Raw genomic sequence first — 19236 nt, forward strand, 5'->3', positions numbered from 1 at the left:
ATTGCCTTTCTTTGGGATTCGAATGAAAACTGACCTTTTCCAGTCCTGTGGCCACCACTGAGTTTTCCAAATTTGCTGACATATTGAGTGCAGCACTTTCATGGCATCATCTTTCAGGATTTGAATTAGCTCAACTGGAATTCCATTACCTCCACTAGCTTTGTTCATAGTGATGCTTCCTAAGGCCCACCTGACTTCACATTCCAGGATGTTTGGCTCTAGGTGAGTGTGAATGATCACACCTTCATAATCATGTGGGTCATGAAGATCTTTTTTGAACAGTTCTTCTGTGTATTCTTGCCACCTCTTCTTAATATCTTCTGCTTTTATTAGGTCCATACCATTCTTTCCTTTATTGAGCCCATCTTTGCATGAAATGTTCCCTTGGTATCTCTAATTTTCTTGAAGAGGTCTTTAGTAAATTGGATGCTAATCTAAACATTGGCACTTGATCTTTATTTACCCTTAAGGTAAATGATCAAATTCCTTTTTCCAACCGAGGGAAAATATGCCCTTTCTACTTTTCAGTCTTTAAAAAAAAAAAAGCCCAAAATAAGACCTGAATTAATCTGTGCTATTTTACAAAATTTAAGCCCCTTTACTGAAAGTACATAAAGGAAACTTCTCATTAACAGGCTATAAAGGTTGCAGATTTCCCCTCTTAAAATATTTTTCAAAAGATCTTTAAGCTGGAAATTTTAAAAATTTCACCATTTGTGGCTTTTGTATTCCATCATTGATCTGATGTTCTTACCTTACAAGAGGAACCAAGGGGGTCATCACCAACAGCTACTTAACATCTGTTCAGCAGTTTATCTGCTCAGTAACATTATTCAGCATTTTAGAAAAGCTATAAAACCCCTCATCTATTTGCATGATCTGTAATTAATTCTATGCATTATAAATCCTAAAGCACACTTTCACTGATTTTCCTACCACGTAACTTCCCCTTCCTCACAACTGTGTTCCACTCAATCATCTCCCCTATACTTCTATTAACAAAAATTTATTTCTGTCTTAGTCATCTTGGGCTGTCACTCAAAATACCATAGATCAGATGACCCGAACAACAGAAGCTTATTTTCTCACAGTTCTAGAGGCTAGAAGTCTGGGGTTAGGTCAGGTTCTGACAAAGACCAGCTTCTTGGCTTGCAGTTAGCTACTTTCTCTGCATCCTAACATGGCACAGAGCAAGCTCTGTGAGGTCTCTTCTCAAAAGAGCATGAATCCCATCATCAGGGCCCTACCAACTCTTATGATCTTGTGTGCATGCTTCATTGCTCAGTTGTGTCCAACTCTTTGCAACCTCATTGACTGTAGTCTGCCAGGCTCCTCTGTCCATGGAATTTTCCAGGCAAGAATACTGGAGTGGGTTGCCATTTCCTTCTCTAGGGGATCTTTCTCCCACATTGGCAGGCAGGTTCTTTACCCTTGGCCACCTGGGAAGCTCTCATTTCATCTAACCCTAATTACCTCCCAAAGGCCCCATTTCCACATTGGCCTCTAGGGCTTCAACCTAGAAATTTTAAGTGGACACAAAGATTTAGTTTATAGTAATCTCACTGACTCTGCTGCAAATCTGGGGTCCTTTTCTCCAATTCACCCTCTACTGCAACCTCCTTCAGACACACACACACACACACACACACACACACGGCTGCACCACCCCATCTTAATTAGATGCACAAACACATATCATCATTGTCATCATTAGACCTTTGTGCAGAGAAGGCAATGGCACCCCACTCCAGTACTCTTGCCTGGAAAATCCAATGGATGGAGGAGGCCGGTGGGCTGCAGTCCATGGGGTCACTAAGAGTCAGACACAACTGAGCGACTTCACTTTCACTTTTCACTTTCCTGCATTGGAGAAGGAAATGGCAACACACTCCAGTGTTCTTGCCTGGAGAATCCCAGGGATGGGGGAGCCTGGTGGGCTGCCGTCTATGGGGTCACACAGAGTCGGACATGACTGACACGACTTAGCAGCAGCAGCAGCAGCAGACCCTTGCAAGAAGTGGAAAGAAAGCAAAGTGTTAGTTACTCAGTCATGTCCAACTCTTTGCAACCCCATGGACTGTACCCTGCCAGCCTCCTCTGTTCATAGCATTCTTCAGGCAAGAATAATGGGTGGGTAGCCATTTCTTTCTCCAGGCAGTTTTCCCAACCCAGGGCTTGAATCCAGGTCTCCTGCATTGTAGGCAGATTTTTAGCATCTCAGCCACCAGGGAAGCCCACAAGAATTCTTGTGGAAGCCTTGCTGATAAGAACCATCACCATGTAGTATCATTTCACTTCATCTGCACATGGTTAACCTTGCAGCATCAGTGTCCGGGATACTGGGGAGGTGATCTGTCTGTGCCATGGTTCTTTGGGGAAATACCCACCATAACTTGCTACTTTTCAGAAACCTGCCGCATCAAATCTGTTGCCAGTTCAGATCTCCCAATGTGTTGTGAATAAAGGTTAGGCCAATCTAGGCATCATCAGACATTTTTTAAACACTTTTAACTCATTTTCCTCTCACATTACAAAGGCCATTTTGGCCACTTTGAAATGTGTACACACATGGATATTTATGTGTCTATAAAGAGAATTTAAAAATCATAATGAATAAGATTTTTAGCATCTTATGAATAACTCAGTCTTATTTAGAATAAGTCAGTTGTTTAGTTGCTAAGTCATGTCCTACTCTTTGCAACCCCATGAACTGTAGCTAACTGACTCCTCTGTCCATGGGATTTCCCAGGGAAATATACTGGAATAGGTTGCCATTTCCTGCTCCAGGGGATCTTTCTGACCCAGGGATCAAACCTCCCGAGTATCCTGCATTAACTTGCTTATTCTTTATCACTGAGCTACCAGGAAAGCCCCAGAATGAGTTGATAACACTTTGCTACTTCAAGAGATTTCATCAACTTTCTTACTTTTGTGTCTATGGAAAATAATAGTGGTTGGAAAATTGTCTCTAAGAGCTTGAATGAAATTGAAGTGAATGAGTCCAAAGGTACCCAGGGACCAAAAGTATATCCAAATACTGACCTCTAGGTTTCTTATTATATATCCAACCACAGCTTCATAAAGCAGGATTGAATCAAACAAGCTGCAAAAGTAACCTCGGTTAAGGAAACAAGTAATGAGTTGCTGAGCAGAAATTATTCCTACATGGTACAATTAACTATGACCCAGGGATCCCTCAGCAGTGTTTTTAGGATCCGCTGAGGTGTGTTTTTTCTTATCAGATGTCAAATGCCATCTGTTTGAATGTTTAGACACTTCAGTGTCCTTGTTAGTTGTGACCCTACCCCGTGACACCTGTAGAAAAAGACTTTTGTCTAAGACCAGCTGTGTAACCCCTAGGATGTCACTTAACCTCTGAGCTTTTTTCTCATTTATCAAATAAGCTGATATATGCCAGGCTCACCTCACACAGTTATGAGACCAAGAGTATACAATCCACAGTGATTCACTTTGTAAAGTATCAAAATTTAAAAAAATTTTAATTATTTTTATTGGTTTTCATTTGCTTTGACAGAAGGGTTGTTTTGGAGATCCTTCTTTTTCTTTATAAAAGCCATGTAATTTGAAATTGTGTATTCTTCTAAAATGAAGACTGTGCAAGTGTCCTGCGGATTTTGAATGATTTTCCTTAGGTCACTGATGCACTTAAATCTCCTTAAAAAGGCAGGATTAAGGGTGTCATCTCCCTTCATGCCCACAGTAAGACTTCCCAGAGAACATGAATTTTCACCTCTTGGCACAGGTGGCAGAAAGAGTTGGCGAAGGCGACAAAGACATTCCTGGTATAAGGTTTCTATGTCTCAGAAAATAATCCTCCTTACACTCTGACACCAGTTTCCTTCCCTTTATAGATTCCTTTGCTAAGTATACAATGCATGGCCAAATAAGAATGATTCTGGCATTTTAAGAGTTATTGTCTAAAAGATTCTTCCAGTTTCCTATCTGGTGGCTTTGAATCCCACTGAACATCAATTCCATTCAACCAGCTGCTCTGCTCTACCAGTATTTTCTCTTCTCTGGATCTTTGTCCTAATTATCTCACAAGCTACTGAATGCTACTATGCTTTTCCATTCATTAACTTTATTGGCTGCTGTCAGTTTAAAACCTTATGTACTGTGCTTCCTGGGGTAAATGTTAAAGAGTTAAAATAATAAAATCTCTCGCCGTGCATGAAGCTTCTTTCACAGGCTGACTTGCCAAAACAAATGACCTAACTAACCAGATTTTAAATACCTCGTTAATTTCACTTTTAATTTCTTCCAAGTGAAGCATAAAAGATGTTTACACATGCACATTCAAAATGAACAATAATATGTGTTTCCTACCCCCTTTCCTTTGCAATGAATGTTTCTATGTATTATGTCAAATAGAAATACATTCCCAATACTTGGGCTCTGCTTTTCAGCAGTATTAGATTAGCAGTGCCACTTATCTTCCAAACATTTATCCATACCTGCTATTAAATCTAGACAAGTATCTGGAGGAAGCCTTCATTTGAACTTGCTATTTACCTAAACTTCATTGTAGCTAGGTGCAGTTTCAGCTTCAGTCTTGGCCACTTTATTATACCCTCGCCAGGAGCTAAGCATCTTTTGATCACTCCTAAAGTCTCACTGGGAGGGCTACTTCCCTTTAGATTTAGCCCTTGTGAGCTAATTCCTTCATTTTTCATTGTTTCCTTTATTTTCTTAAAGCAACAGCATTAAAGCCTTCCTGCTGGCATCTATTCATTTTTATTTTTGCTTCATTTTATCGCTCAAAAGTCCCAAACTTGTAGAGGTAAAATATTAATCTATCATTTCCTAATAACCAAAGCTGCAATTGGTCTGGGGTGGGCAAAGGGGAAGTGGGGGAGGGCTATTAGCCTTCAACTATATTCTTTCTCTAGCATCCTATTGGTAAGGAGCACTTCCTGTTTTGTTATGTATCCAACAATCAAGCTAACAAAGCACCATTGCCTTCCACTATTTTTATTTTCCCGATGTTTTGGAAAATTACACTGATAGATTATGTTCCTGAGCAGGCCGTAGTTGTTTCTGTTCTTTGGAGTTGAGTCACTACACCACTTTCCTACAACCAGCCTTATTGTTTATTTTAAAGAAGGACAAAGAAAGCAATTTTTCTTCAGAAAGAAAACTATGTCTCCTGCAACTCGCTTTCCTCTGTTTGACAGTATCCCATTGTTTAGCTACATGTTTAAACTCAATGGGTAGGCTGGCTATTTCGTCAATTCTAAGAAAGGATCTCAAATCCACAATTTGCAATCATTGCTCCCATAGGTTTACAGGTTTTCAGATAAATGATTAATTGGAAATAGCAAATTAGTGGGGATTGACAGACATTAGTAAAATGGCTGAGATAGCTGTAAGGGAGAAATACAGCAAATACAAGGCAATGATGCTCAACTTTGCTATATTACCAAGATTCTAAGAAAGTGCCAGAGAGGTTGGTGTCAATCAAGATGTGTATGACATTTCAGAAAGGACTGCCTTCCAAATTCAAGTTAAAATTTCGATGTTCTTTAGTAATACTGGTTTCTAATAATTTTTCTCCTTAAAAGAAATTCTATTTTAAGAAGAAAAAGTCATGTCTGCCTTCTCTAATTTCTGGGTGGGGGGGTGGGGGATCTGGCTTTCTGAGCATGCACAGATTAAAATAGTCCATGTGCAGATACTAAGTTTTACGGTTTGTTCTCCAATTTCTGTTTGAGGTTATCTGAATACTCAGGAGGGCACTTTGCTAAAATTCCTATTTCCGGGGCCACATATCACAAGATTGTGAACCCAAGACTTTTTTCTAACCCTTATATACCCCCTTATGTCAGACGTGAAAGTGAAAGTGTTAGTCACTCAATCATGTCTGATACTTGGAGACCCCATGGACCATAGCCTGCCAGGCTCCTCTATCCATGGATTCTCCAGAGAAGAATACTGGAGGGGGTTGCCATTCCCTTCTCCAGGGGATCTTCCCAACCCAGGAATTGAACCCAGGTTTCCTGCATTGCAGGCAGATTCCTTACTATCTGAGCCACCAAGGAAGCCCATACTTCTTTCTACATAAAAAATGTGAGAATTTTATGATAAACTATGTCTCCATCAAGTAGTACAATTTGAATAAACTTCTTAGAGAAGGTAAAACATCCTCTTTTATGGATGGCAGTAGCAAACACAGAGGTGGGCTGCTTTAATTATGTGTGCCCAGTTTTAAGAAAGTCTCAAATACCAGTATATTCACGGGAGTTGGTGGTCCTTACAAGTGCACCTTATTCTATTTCAAAATGGATTGCAATTGCTCGAATGGTCCTAGGAGTCAGAATAAACACTACACTACCACAAGGAGAGAAGCCAGAGTCCATGGTCATCCAATAAGAACTAAAGACAAAATCAGAGCTGGAGATTTAATGTAAGTCACCAGGGTAGGACAGATTCCACTTGCATAATATTTTTCAGGATTCAACTTGTATAAGATATCATCCTTCGTATAAACCAAATAGTGGGCAACTATTAATTCTTATCATGCGTTGGTGACATAGACAAAGTCACCCCCTTTTAAATGGACACAGCTCTGTGGGATTCCCACTGCAAGAGCAGAGTTCACGTTCAATTTAATCCCTCTTTTTCCCCCTCATCCTGGCTTCCTTAGGCAGGGCCATCTCTAAACCTTTATCAACAGTCCTGCAAAGTGTTCTCTTTTCTATACATTTGCCTATTTGAAGGAAGGGTACAGACAATCCTCTAAAATAACAGAAGAAAATATTTATTTGCACTAGATGCTATTAATTCCGAGGCACTAAATATATTACAACGAGCCCTGACGTTATTCCTCAGGGAGAGGTTATTTCTGTGTTTTTGTTCTAAACCATTTCCTTCTCTCCTGGGAGACTAGGGGAGTTTTCGTGCGTGCTCAGGTGTGATGGAGAAGTTGCAATATGCCAGCCTTCTCAGCCGGCTGCAGAGAGTAAAGGAACAGTCCCAGGTGATCAATCAAGCAATGGCCGAGCTAGCAACCATTCCCTATCTACAGGACATCAGTCAACAGGAGGCGGAATTAGTAAGCATCTGTTTTTCTTTGTTCACAAGCCCTGAACCGACAGAAGAGTGATATGGTCTGAAAAAGAATGTAACAATAAATGGCAGTCCAAGGGCAAACTCTCCAACTCTCATGAAGCATTCTAATGAAGAAACTAGAAATTATAGAAAGGTGTATATGTGTGTTTCATTTGCTCACCCTGACTAGCTAGCTCCGCTTTATTTTATAGCAAGACTTTTGTAATGTATGAAAATACAGAAAAGGGGTGATTATTCATATTCTGAGTCAGGCTTTTTTGTTTCAAGTAAAGGGAAATTTTAATAAATTTTTTGTTTTTTCATTCCAAGACATGTTAATATATGATTCTCTTTGATGGAAAAGTAAGAGGAAAAAAAAAGTAATTGCTGGATAGAAAACTGACTCTACAAAACTATCTTTAGAGTTTTCTTATTCACTTTGAGTGTCACATATATGTTTGCAATACCAACATGCACGCATGCACACACACACACACACACACATTAAGAGCATTGTCTTATTTGAGGGGAAATGTAGTCAAATGGTGGGTGGTTTCTTTTTTTAACTGAACTGACCAGTTAATTTAGAAAACACAAAGCCTGTCAAAAACTAGTTGGAATACCTAGGAATAACTACTCTGCTACCTAGAGTTTTATACAGAAGACAAAAGAATTTTATACAGAAAATTGTAAGACACTGATGAAAGAAATCAGAGACAACATAAACAGATGGCAAGATATCCCATGTTCCTGAGCTGGAAGAATCAATATTGTGAAAATGACTATACTACCAAATGTAATCTACAGATTCAATGAAACCCCTATCAAATTACCAATGGCATTTTTCACAGAACTACCACAAAAAAATCTCACAATTCATATAGAAATACAAAAGACCCCAAATAGCCAAAGCAATCTTGAGAAAGAAGAATGGAGTTGGAGGAATCAACCTTCCTAACTTTAGACTATACTACAAAGCTATAGTCATCAAGACAGTATGGTACTGGCACAAAAACAGAAATAAATAGAACAATGGAACAACATAGAAAGCTCAGAGATAAAGCCATGCACCTATGCATACCTTGTTTTGACAAAGGAGGCAAGAATATACAATGGGGCAAAGATGGTCTCTTCAATAAGTACTACTGGAAAAATTGGACAGACATGTAAAGAATGAAACTAGAACACTTCCTAACACCCTACACAAAGATAAACTCAAAATGGATTAAAGGTGTAAATGTAAGACCAGAAACTATAAAGCTCCTAGAGAAAAACATAGGCAGAACACTCTATGACATAAGTCACAGCAAGATCCTCTATTACCCACCTGCTAGAGTAATGGAAATAAAAACAAAAATAAACAAGTGGGACCAAATGAAACTTAAAAGCTTTTGTGCAGCAAAGGAAACTATAAACAAGGTGAAAAGACAACCCTCAGAATGGGAGAAAGTAATAGCAAATGAAACAACTGATGAAAGATTAACTTCAAAATATACAAGGAGCTCATACAACTCAATATCAGAAAAACAAACAATCCAATAAAAAAAAGAGCTAAAGATCTAAACAGATATTTCTCCAAAGAAGACATACAGATGGCTAATAAACACATGAAAAGATGCTCAACATCGCTCACTATTAGAGAAATATAAATCACAACTACAATGAGGAGTCACTTCACATTGGTCAGAAAGGCCATCATCAAAAAGTCTACAAACAATAAATACTGGGAAGGGTGTGGAGTAAAGGAAACCCTCTTGCACTGTTGGTGGGAATGCAAATTGATACAGCCACTATGGATAACAGTGTGGAGATTCCTTAGAAAACTAGGAATAAAACCACCATCAGTTCAGTTGCTCAGTCGTGTCCGACTCTTTGCGACCCCATGAATCGCAGCACGCCAAGCCTCACTGTCCATCACCAACTCCTGGAGTTCACTCAGACTTGCATACATAGAGTCAGTGATGCCATCCAGCCATCCCATCCTCAGTTGTCCCCTTCTTCTCCTGCCCCCAATCCCTCCCAGCATCAAAGTCTTTTCCAGTGAGTCAACACTTCACATGAGGTGGCCAAAGTACTGGAGTTTCAGCTTTAGCATCATTCCTTCCAAAAAATCCCAGGGTTGATCTCCTTCAGAATGGACTGGTTGGATGTCTTTGCAGTCCAAGGGACTCTCAAGAGTCTTCTCCAACACCACAGTTCAAAAGCATCAATTCTTCAGCTCTCAGCTTTCTTCACAGTCCAACTCTCACATCCATACATGACCACAGGAAAAACCATAGCCTTGACTAGATGGACCTTAGTTGGCAAAGTAACGTCTCTGCTTTTGAATATGCTGTCTAGGTTGGTCATAACTTTTCTTCCAAGGAGTAAGCGTCTTTTAATTTCATGGCTGCAATCACCATCTGCAGTGATGTTGGAGCCCCAAAAAATAAAGTCTGACACTGTTTCTACTGTTTCCCCATCTATTTGCCATGGAGTGATGGGACTGGATGCCATGATCTTCGTTTTCTGAATGTTGAGCTTTAAGCCAACTTTTTCACTCTCCTCTTTCACTTTCATCAAGGGGCTTTTTAGTTCCTCTTCACTTTCTGCCATAAGGGTGGTGTCATCTGCATATCTGAGGTTATTGATATTTCTCCAGGCAATCTTGATTCCAGCTTGTGTTTCTTCCAGTCCAGCGTTTCTCATGATGTACTCTGCCTAGAAGTTAAATAAGCAGGGTGACAATATACAGCCTTGACGTACTCCTTTTCCTATTTGGAACCAGTCTGTTGTTCCATGTCCAGTTCTAACTGTCGCTTCCTGGCCTGCATACAGATTTCTCAAGAGGCAGGTCAGGTGGTCTGTATTCCCATCTCTTTCAGAATTTTCCACAGTTGATTGTGATCCACACAGTCAAAGGCTTTGGCATAGTCAATAAAGCAGAAATAAATGTTTTTCTGGAACTCTCTTGCTTTTTCCATGATCCAGCAGATGTTGGCAATTTGATCTCTGGTTCCTCTGCCTTTTCTAAAACCAGCTTGAACATCAGGAAGTTCACGGTTCACATATTGCTGAAGCCTGGCTTGAAGAATTTTGAGCATTACTTTACTAGCATGTGAGATGAGTGCAACTGTGTGGTAGTTTGAGCATTCTTATATGTCCCAGCAATCCTACTTCTAGGCATATACCCTCAGGAAATCAAATTGAAAAAGACATATGTAACCCAATGTTCACTGCCGCTCTATTTCCAAAAGCTAGGACATGGAAGCAATCTAGATGTCTATCATCAGAGGAATGGATAAAGAAGTTGTGGTATATATATAAAATGGAATATTATTCAATCATAAAAAGAAACACATTTGAGTCAGTCCTAATGAGGTGGATGGACCTAGAGCCTATTATGCAGAGTGAAGTAAGTCAGAAAGAGAAAAACAATTATCGTGTACATCAAGGCTGTATCGGGGAAGGCAATGGCACCCCACCCCAGTACTCTTGCCGGGAAAATCCAGTGGATGGAGGAGCCTGGTGGGCTGCAGTCCGTGGGGTCACGACAAGTCTGACACAACTGAGCGACTTCACTTTCACTTTTCACTTTCATGCATTGGAGAAGGAAATGGCAACCCACTCCAGTATTCTTGCCTGGAGAATCCCAGGGATGGGGGAGCCCAGTGGGCTGCCGTCTATGGGGTTGCACAGAGTCGGACACAACTGAAGCGACTTAGCAGCAGCAGCAAGGCTGTATATTGTCACCCTGCTTATTTAACGTCTATGCAGAGTACATCATGAGAAACGCTGGAAGAAGCACAAGCTGGTATCAAGATTGCCAGGAGAAATATCAATAACCTCAAATATGTAGATGACACCACCCTTATGGCAGAAAGTAAAGAGGAAATAAAAAGCCTCTTAATGAAAGTGAAAGTGGAGAGTGAAAAAGTTGGCTTAAAGCTCAACATTCAGAAAACGAAGATCATGGCATCTGGTCCCATCACTTCATGGGAAATAGATGGGGAAACAGTGGAAACAGTGTCAGACTTTATTTTGGGGGGCTCCAAAATCACTGCAGATGGTGATTGCAGCCATGAAATTAAAAGACACTTACTCCTTGGAAAGCAAGTTATGACCAACCTAGATAGCATATTAAAGAGCAGAGACGTAATTTTGCCAACAAAAGTTCTGTCTAGTCAAGGCTATGGTTTTTCCAGGAGTCATGTATCAATGTGAGAGTTGGACTGTGAAGAAAGCTGAGAGCTGAAGAATTGATGCTTTTGAACTGTGGTGTTGGAGAAGACTCTTGAGAGTCCCTTGGACTGCAAGGAGATCCAACCAGTCCATCCTAAAGGAGATCAGTCCTGGGATTTCTTTGGAAGGACTGATACTAAAGCTGCAACTCCAGTACTTTGTCCACCTCATGCAAAGTGTTGACTCATTAGAAAAGACTCTGATGCTGGGAGGGATTGGGGGCAGGGGGAAAAGGGGACGACAGAGGATGAGATGGCTGGATGGCATCACCGACTCAATGGACGTGAGTTTGAGTGAACTCTGGGTGTTGGTGATGGACAGGGAGGCCTGGCATGCTGCGATTCATGGGGTCACAAAAATCAGACACGACTGAGCGACTGAACTGAACTGAATGTACATATACATATGGAATCTAGAAAGATGGTACTGATGAACCTATCTGCAGAGCAGTAAAGGAGACACAGACATTGAGAACAGAATTATGGACATGGCTGGGAAAGGAAGAAGGAGTGGGTGGAAGGTATGGAGAGAGGGAGAGAGTAACATGGAAGCATACATTACCGTATATAAAATAGATAGCCATTCGCAATTTGCTACATGACTCAGGGAACTCAAACCAGGGCTTGTTGATAACTTAGATGGGCAGGATGGGGAGAGAGGAGGGAGGGATACTCAAGTAGGAGGGGACATGGGTAAGCCTATGGCTGTTTCTACTGGTTTGTGGTAGAAACCACTGTAGTACTATAAAGTAATTATCCTTCAATTAAAAAGAAACAAAATTTCTAAAATGTAGTTGGAGAAATACCTCACAGAAAAAAATCTTCAAGTAGACATGTGTATTATAACCATAATATTAGAAACTATAGCACCTCATTTGGAAAACAATTACTAATCAGTGTGCTGGCCATTCAGAGAAAGGTAAAATTTATGCCATATAAGGCTGATGTGTTGTTGGGAAGGGCTTTTTACTCTAAGCCTCTAATTGAAGGTAGTGAAAACTAATTACAGACCTGACCGAATTCACATAGCAAGGATAAGAACAACCCAAAATTATCACCTGTAATTTTCAGATAACTAAAGGAATCCTCCCTCTTTGAGCTTTGAAAGTTGTAACAAATTAATCAAGAAATGAACTGCCAACATTTATAATGTTCATCTGAATCTGCAAAAGCATATTAAATAAATATTGATATTCAAAGTAACCATTTAAAACTGTTGGAGTAGCCAAATAATAAAATTCTGCATACCAAACATTAAAACTATGAGGGATATAAAGTCTATTAGTCAGGTAATTATTAAGTCACAACTGGAAATAATACTTTCTAAATCTGTATGGTTTTATACACAGAATGCCTTCTAAAAGGCTAAGTGTTTATCCTACCATTCATAAGGCATTCAGGAGTATAGCAACTGTGGAGCTTTCAAAGTGCATATTATAGCCAATTTTAGATGATTAATGCTCCTCTGAGATAAGAGAAAGCAAAGAAAATGTTAATTTAAGAAGCTGGCACAATGTTGATCCTGTCTTCCTGAAAAGCACACTCAAGATTTAAATGAAAAATACAGGGGAGTTTTCTGCACTTAGGTCTTCTTAACCACACATCTGCAGCTTTCTTTTTTCTGAAAATTCTTATATTTTTAAATATACAAAAAGAGCAAGAAACTAGCATTACTGACATCCCTAACTAACATATCTATGCAATACTCTACTACCTGAAACCTTGAAAAATAAGATTTCATGGGACATTTTCATAATTTATATACCTACTAGGAAAAAAAATAAATGTAAAGGGATGTATATGTGCAAACCAAATATTTTTTTAATTCATGTATCTTTCAAGATTTCATCATCTTAATAGATTTTACTTTCCAAGTTCCAAGCATGGGTTAACCTAGATAATATATCCTTGAAATCCCTTTTGTGATGCTACACAAACAGTGACTACTCAGTAGAAGAGTTCCGAGTGACTCAACTCCCTACCTAAAATATCTAAAGAACAGAAAGATTATCTAAGATTATCATAATGTTTGACACCACAGTGAACTGAACTGGCATTTGTTCTTTAGAGAACTTTTTTTTTCCAGCTTCGAATGTCACATGGCTTGATGTGGCCTCATTACTTTGCAGGCACATATATCGTCTGTGTGCAGCTGTTGCTGTTTAGTTGCTCAGTTGTGTCCACTTCTTTGCGACCCCATGAACTATAGCCCGCCAGGCCTCTCTGTCCATGAGATTTCCCAGGCAAGAATACCAGAGTGGGTCACCATTTCCTTATCCAAGGGATCTTCCCAGCACAGAGATTGAACCCATGTCTCCTGCTTGGCAGGCAGATTCTTTACCAGTGAGCCACCTGGAAAGCCCCAGTGTGTGTGTAGAATTATTTTAAATTGGAATATGGCAGTTTGGGGCAAAGGGTGGAATTTTAAAACTTGCCTCTGAAATGGAACCTAAAGAGAAATCTTGGTTATTTTGAAATTTTAGAAAAGAATAGTAAAAGAACTTCAATGGGCTAGATCCTTTAAGAGGTAATGAAACAACACAATTCTAGTATGGTCCTCTGGTGAGTTTTTGCATGATGCCTAGGATTATGATGCATTAGCCTCAGGAGAAAACACTAAAACGCGTTCATGTACTACAAGCCATTTCCCAAGAGAATTAACTACTGCCTTCATTCTTTACAACCCAAATCTGTTTTCATAAAAACATCAACACCCACTGCATTAAAACCTATATGTTTTCTACAAATTTTCAAGAAGAATCTTTCCATTGTTTCAATATTTTATATCTGCAATAATACTTGGTAATGACTGAAGCAGCAATGAGGTGGCAGTGTTCGTTGTCGGAAAGATGAGTAATAAAATCATCAGCGTACAAATGATTTTTTAATTAGGTTTTAATCTGTGTATTTAGAGAAGTTATTTCTGTGTGAATTCCACACTGATAATTTTTATCTTGGTGCCACAGCTGCAGTCACTAATGGCAGACGCCATGGACACCCTTGAAGGAAGAAGAAACGATGAAGAACGTGTGTGGAATACAATTCAAAAGGTAACACTTTCAGCTGAAGGAAAGAAGATATGTTATTCTCAAAGAAAATATCCATTTGGGGTCAACTCTGTTTAAAGGTGAAAAGAAAAGGAAGTTCCTCGGCTTTTCTTTTTTTGTTTTTTTCACTTTACAATACTGTATTGGTTTTGCCATACATTGACACGAATCCACCACGTGGTTCTCTTTTTAAAACAAATGCAGCTGTCTCTGGAAGTATAACCAAGATGAAATGTGGACATTTATTTAACTTGGTCCTTCAGGTCTGCTGCATTTCTGGCTGTGGTCCTGTACTTTTGGGGTCTCTTATCATGCTCGTTTTCATGTTATATTTTCATTATCTGCTCCTTCATTATTGGTTATTATATATATATGTAAAGCCCCTTCCTCAATGTTTCAATTTGCTCCCCAACCCTTTCTCCTGTAATTGGCACTTAAGGAATAATGGCTACATTTCAGGGAACTAGAAGAAAACTAGCACATTGATGTTTGGGGTGAAGAAATGACATACTGGTTGTTAGAAGTCGGAGAACATCTCTTCGTTGGTTACCTGAGTTACACAAAACAAGCCCTGAGATGCACCTGGCCCCAGGTACTCAGGAGACTTGTGTGATACCACAAGACCTTCTGACAGTGTAGGAAGGAGGAGTGTTGGTTTACAGTCCAGATAAAAGTGATAAATTCCGATCAATGTACTCCCCACGCAGTCTCTTCCAATCATGGTAAGAACCCGCAGAGGGAAAACTGGTGTCAGGAGACGTGAGAAGAAAACACTGTTCCATTTAAGAGGTAAAGTCAGCCATGAGGGATTTTGATGCATTTGCAGAAATGTGCCTCTTCTGTAATCAATTCAGAGAACCTAGGGTGAATGTATATAACAGAAATCAACAGAACTCATCTAATATTTGTTGACTATCTACTATGCCTGAATATCTACTATGCCTGCGTTATGGACCTTTTGCTGGGCAAGACAAACACAGCCCCTACCTATATGGGCCCTACCACCTAGGAAAGAAGCAGCTACTTAAACATTTATAAATATTATATTTTAAAAGTGGATGTTCAGTGATTATGGGAACAAATAGAGGAATATAATCTGGTCTGAGAGGTCAGAAAATCCATCTCTGAGACAGCGATATTTATAAAACATTCAAAAGATAGTAGCAGCTATCTAGATGAAAAGGGAGATTTTTACACAGAGGGAAAAGCTTGTACCAAGAATGCTAAGAAAGCATGGTGAAATTGACAAAGCAACAAGGAACCTGTTTTAAAATGATGTGCAAAGGCAGGAGAAATCAAATCACAGGTCTTATAAATTATGTTCAGGATTTAGAATGTTTCAGCAAGTATTTATGTGGTAAATATTTTTGAGACATTTCTAGCACTGTAGTGGGATAACAAACTGAGGCTACAGAAATCTGGGGAGGTCAGTTATAAGGTGGTAGCATGATCTACTTTGGTGGGCACAGAGATGGAAAGAAGCAGACAGATATAAGAAATATTCAGGAAGCAAATCCACAGGCTTTATTTCCTGATTGCATATGGGAGTTTAGAGGACAGAAAAAGTTAGAACAATGCTCAGACTTCGGGCTTAAGCCACCAGGTGGGGAATAGGGAGAGGTTTGCTAGTGCAAAGGAAGGAAGGAAACACTTCAAAGCAGCAGCTTTGGGCTGAGAACATAAACACTTTCAGAGTCCACAGAAAGCATACCAGGCATTTGAAAGGGAAGTTAATATACAGGGTGGTTAACTGGTTATGAAAATTTAGGTAACTGAAAAGGAAAACAGTTTATCACAATGGAACCATTAAAAGAAACAGCTACTATTCCTTAAGGGCTGGAGAATCAAAGGGAAGAGATTGCAATTATTGAAACTCAGAGTTGGGACCTGACTGGGCCACAACTCAGATCTCCTACTAGGAGGTGCTGTTTAGCTGGTGCCAGTGTCCCGGAGCTTGGAGGAGGGGTCGTGAAAGACTTCTGAGGAGGGAGCACTAACCCACTGTTGCTGATGGGGAGGGAAGGAAAGCAGTTTTAATGGAGGTTATTTGGCAACTTTTGGAAAAACTAGACTTCACAGCCACTACAGAAAAGAATGTATATTTCTAGAGCAAAGAACCTTTACTGAATAGATGCTCACAGGAACCCCAAGCAGACCGGAAGTCCTCAGTAAATAAGCAAGAACAGCAAGTCCCTCCTTTCTCCCTTGATTTTACAGTGCCCCTCTATCGCCCCCTGTTGATGGAGACAAAAAGAGGGAAAAACAGAAATGGAGTTTACAGAGTTCCAGCCCCAGCATCAAAGAGTGAAAGTGAAAGTGAAAGTCACTCAGTCGTGTCCGACTTGTGATCCCATGAACTATACAGTCCATGGAATTCTCCAGGCCAGAATACTGGAGTGGGTAGCCTTTTCCCTTCTCCAGGGGATCTTCCCAACTCCGGAATTGAACCAGAGTCTCCTGCATTGCAGGTGGATTCTTTACCAAGTGAGCAATCAGGGAAGCCCCACTGGGGTTAAGGGACAAAAGGCCAATAACTGGATTTCCTTGGTGGCTCAGACAGTAAAGAATCTGCCTACAGTGTGAGAGACCTGGGTTTGATCCCTGAGTCAGGAAGATACCCTGGAGAATGGAATGACTACCCACTCTAGTATTCCTGCCTGGAGAATTCCATGGACAGAGGAGACTGGTGGGCTACAGTCCATGGGGTCGCTGGCACGAAAGTGCATTGAAGTTAGGGTATTGAAACTAGGGCAAGATATCCAAGATGAAATACAGGAGTCTGGAGTGCTGAATAGAGATAGAGATTTCTAAATCATTGGCAAAGTGGTGATAACTGAAATCACTTGAGTGAGTGGCATGGCAGAGAAAGAGCAAACAATGAGAAAACAGCTTTGAGGAGCACATTTAAAATTTAGGAGGAAAACTCTACAAAGGAGACTAAGAAGGGATGATAGGGCAAACCAAAGCTAGAAGTAAACCAAACCTAAGGCTCATGGGAGCCAAGCAATATAATTAAATATTTGTGCTTACTGCAGAAAGAATTGTTAGCACAGAGGGTAGCAAACTAGAGCCCATAGGTCCAAAACCAACCATGTACTTATTTTTGTAAATAGAGTTTACTACACATAGCCATGCCATTCATTTAAGTATTATGTATGTCACCTTGGCCAAGTTGAATAGTTGCCATGAAGACCATATAGCTCACAAAGCCTAAAATATTTGCTATCTGAAAAATGAAGTGAAAGTGTTAGTCGCTCAATTTGTGTCTGACTCTTTGTGGTCCCATGGACTGTAGCCCGCCAGGCTCCTCTGTCCATGGTATTCTCCAGGCAAGAATACTAGAGTGGGTTGCCGTTCCCTTCTTCAGGAGATCTTCCTGACCCAGGGATCAAACCCAGGTCTCTCACACTGTAGGCAGATTCTTTACTGTCTGAGCCACCAGGGAAATCGAGTTACTGACCTTCTGTCCCTTAAGCCCAGTGGGGCTTCCCTGATCAGGTTCAGGGATTGAACCTGCATCTCCTGCATTGCAGACAGTGTCTTTAGTATCCAAGCCATCAGGGAAGCCCCCTACACAAAAAAAAGTTTGCTGTACCCTTGTACCCTGGTTTAAACAAGTATCCCTCCAAGAAATATTTGCATTTGTACAGTAAACATATATATTTACAAATTCAAGAGATATCAGAATTTTCCAATTATGAAGTTCCAGCCAAAAAGGTGGAAGAGGGACTGACATTTGTCTATACCTGCCTGCAGTTTGTAGGCAAAGTCTCACTCAACCCTAAGCTGGTGATGTGATGTCCACGTTCACAGCAGAGCTTAGCCAGCAGCTTCACACTTTGTCCTCACTGCCGTTACTCTACTGCTGTGTTAAATATCATCCCAAATATAGTGGTTTAGAACAAAATTATCTCCCACAGGTCCATGGGTTGACTAGACTCAGCCAGGTGGTTCTTGCTTGCTATCTCTCCTGCAGTTCAATCAGATGACATCTGCGCCTTTTGCTGGAGTCACCTGACTGCTGAAATGTTCTGGACTCTAGGATGGCTCCCTCATATGGTTGATATCTGATATTAGTCAGCTGAGACATTGACTGGAGTGCCTAAGTATGCCCTCTTCATGTGAATTAGGCTTTAAATAGCACAAGAGCTGAGCTCCAAGAGGAAGTATCTCAAGAAAAAGGAAGTAAAAACCATCAGTCTTCTAAAAGACTAAGTCCAGATCTAGGATAGCAACTGTCACCACATTCTATCGATCAAAGCAGTCATAGGCCAGCCCTGAATCACAGGAATGGAGAAACAGATTGCAGTTTTTCCAAGTGGAGTGATATGTACATTTGTGGAGAGAATGAGTTGATAAGCTCTAGCAGTGGAGCTGTGGATCGGGGCCCCAGACTGGAAAATATATCTGCAAGCAAGCAGGAGTCAGGAGAATAGTCAAGTTCAAGGCCTCCGAGATTGCAACACCTCAGAACCCCTCCACCCAACCACCAGGTAACTAGAAAGACTCACTGGTGAGCAGCCAATCTTTCCAAATTAAAAGCCCTGGTAATAATCCCAGCTTTCTAAATGGAAGCTCCTGAGAGGTCTTTAGGAAGATGTGAATGGGAAGGAAAAGGGTGCCAAATTTTTCCCAAGGGCTTTCAATTTGGTTAATGTGACGCTACAAAGCATGATTGTATCACTTTCAGACGATTCCGGTAGCAAGTAAGTAATTTCCTTTTACTGCTACAGAGTTAATTTGCATGTGCAGAAAAAAAAATAATTAAAAAAAAGCTAATTGTACAAGCTACACTGTGTTCTGAGCCCACTAGAAGTTGATATCAGCATCACCACCTCTGAGATCTGTTATCTGTAATAGAAACAGCTGTTGTACCTAATGAAAACACTTGAAATTTTCAT

The 19236-nt window shown here is 40.3% G+C and overlaps 1 protein-coding gene across 1 annotated transcript in view; it reads left to right on the top strand.

Annotated features, from left to right (window-relative positions):
- The window catches only part of SPATA16 (spermatogenesis associated 16), a 256040-nt gene that overhangs the window by 214286 nt on the left and 22518 nt on the right, over window positions 1–19236 (top strand). The window contains 2 exon segments of the mRNA XM_042243815.1: window positions 6908–7072; window positions 14255–14338. Coding sequence (XP_042099749.1) covers window positions 6908–7072; window positions 14255–14338 — 249 coding nt within the window.

The sequence above is a fragment of the Ovis aries genome, chromosome 1 (genome assembly GCF_016772045.2).
Source record: "Ovis aries strain OAR_USU_Benz2616 breed Rambouillet chromosome 1, ARS-UI_Ramb_v3.0, whole genome shotgun sequence".
Taxonomy (NCBI): Eukaryota; Metazoa; Chordata; class Mammalia; order Artiodactyla; family Bovidae; genus Ovis; species Ovis aries.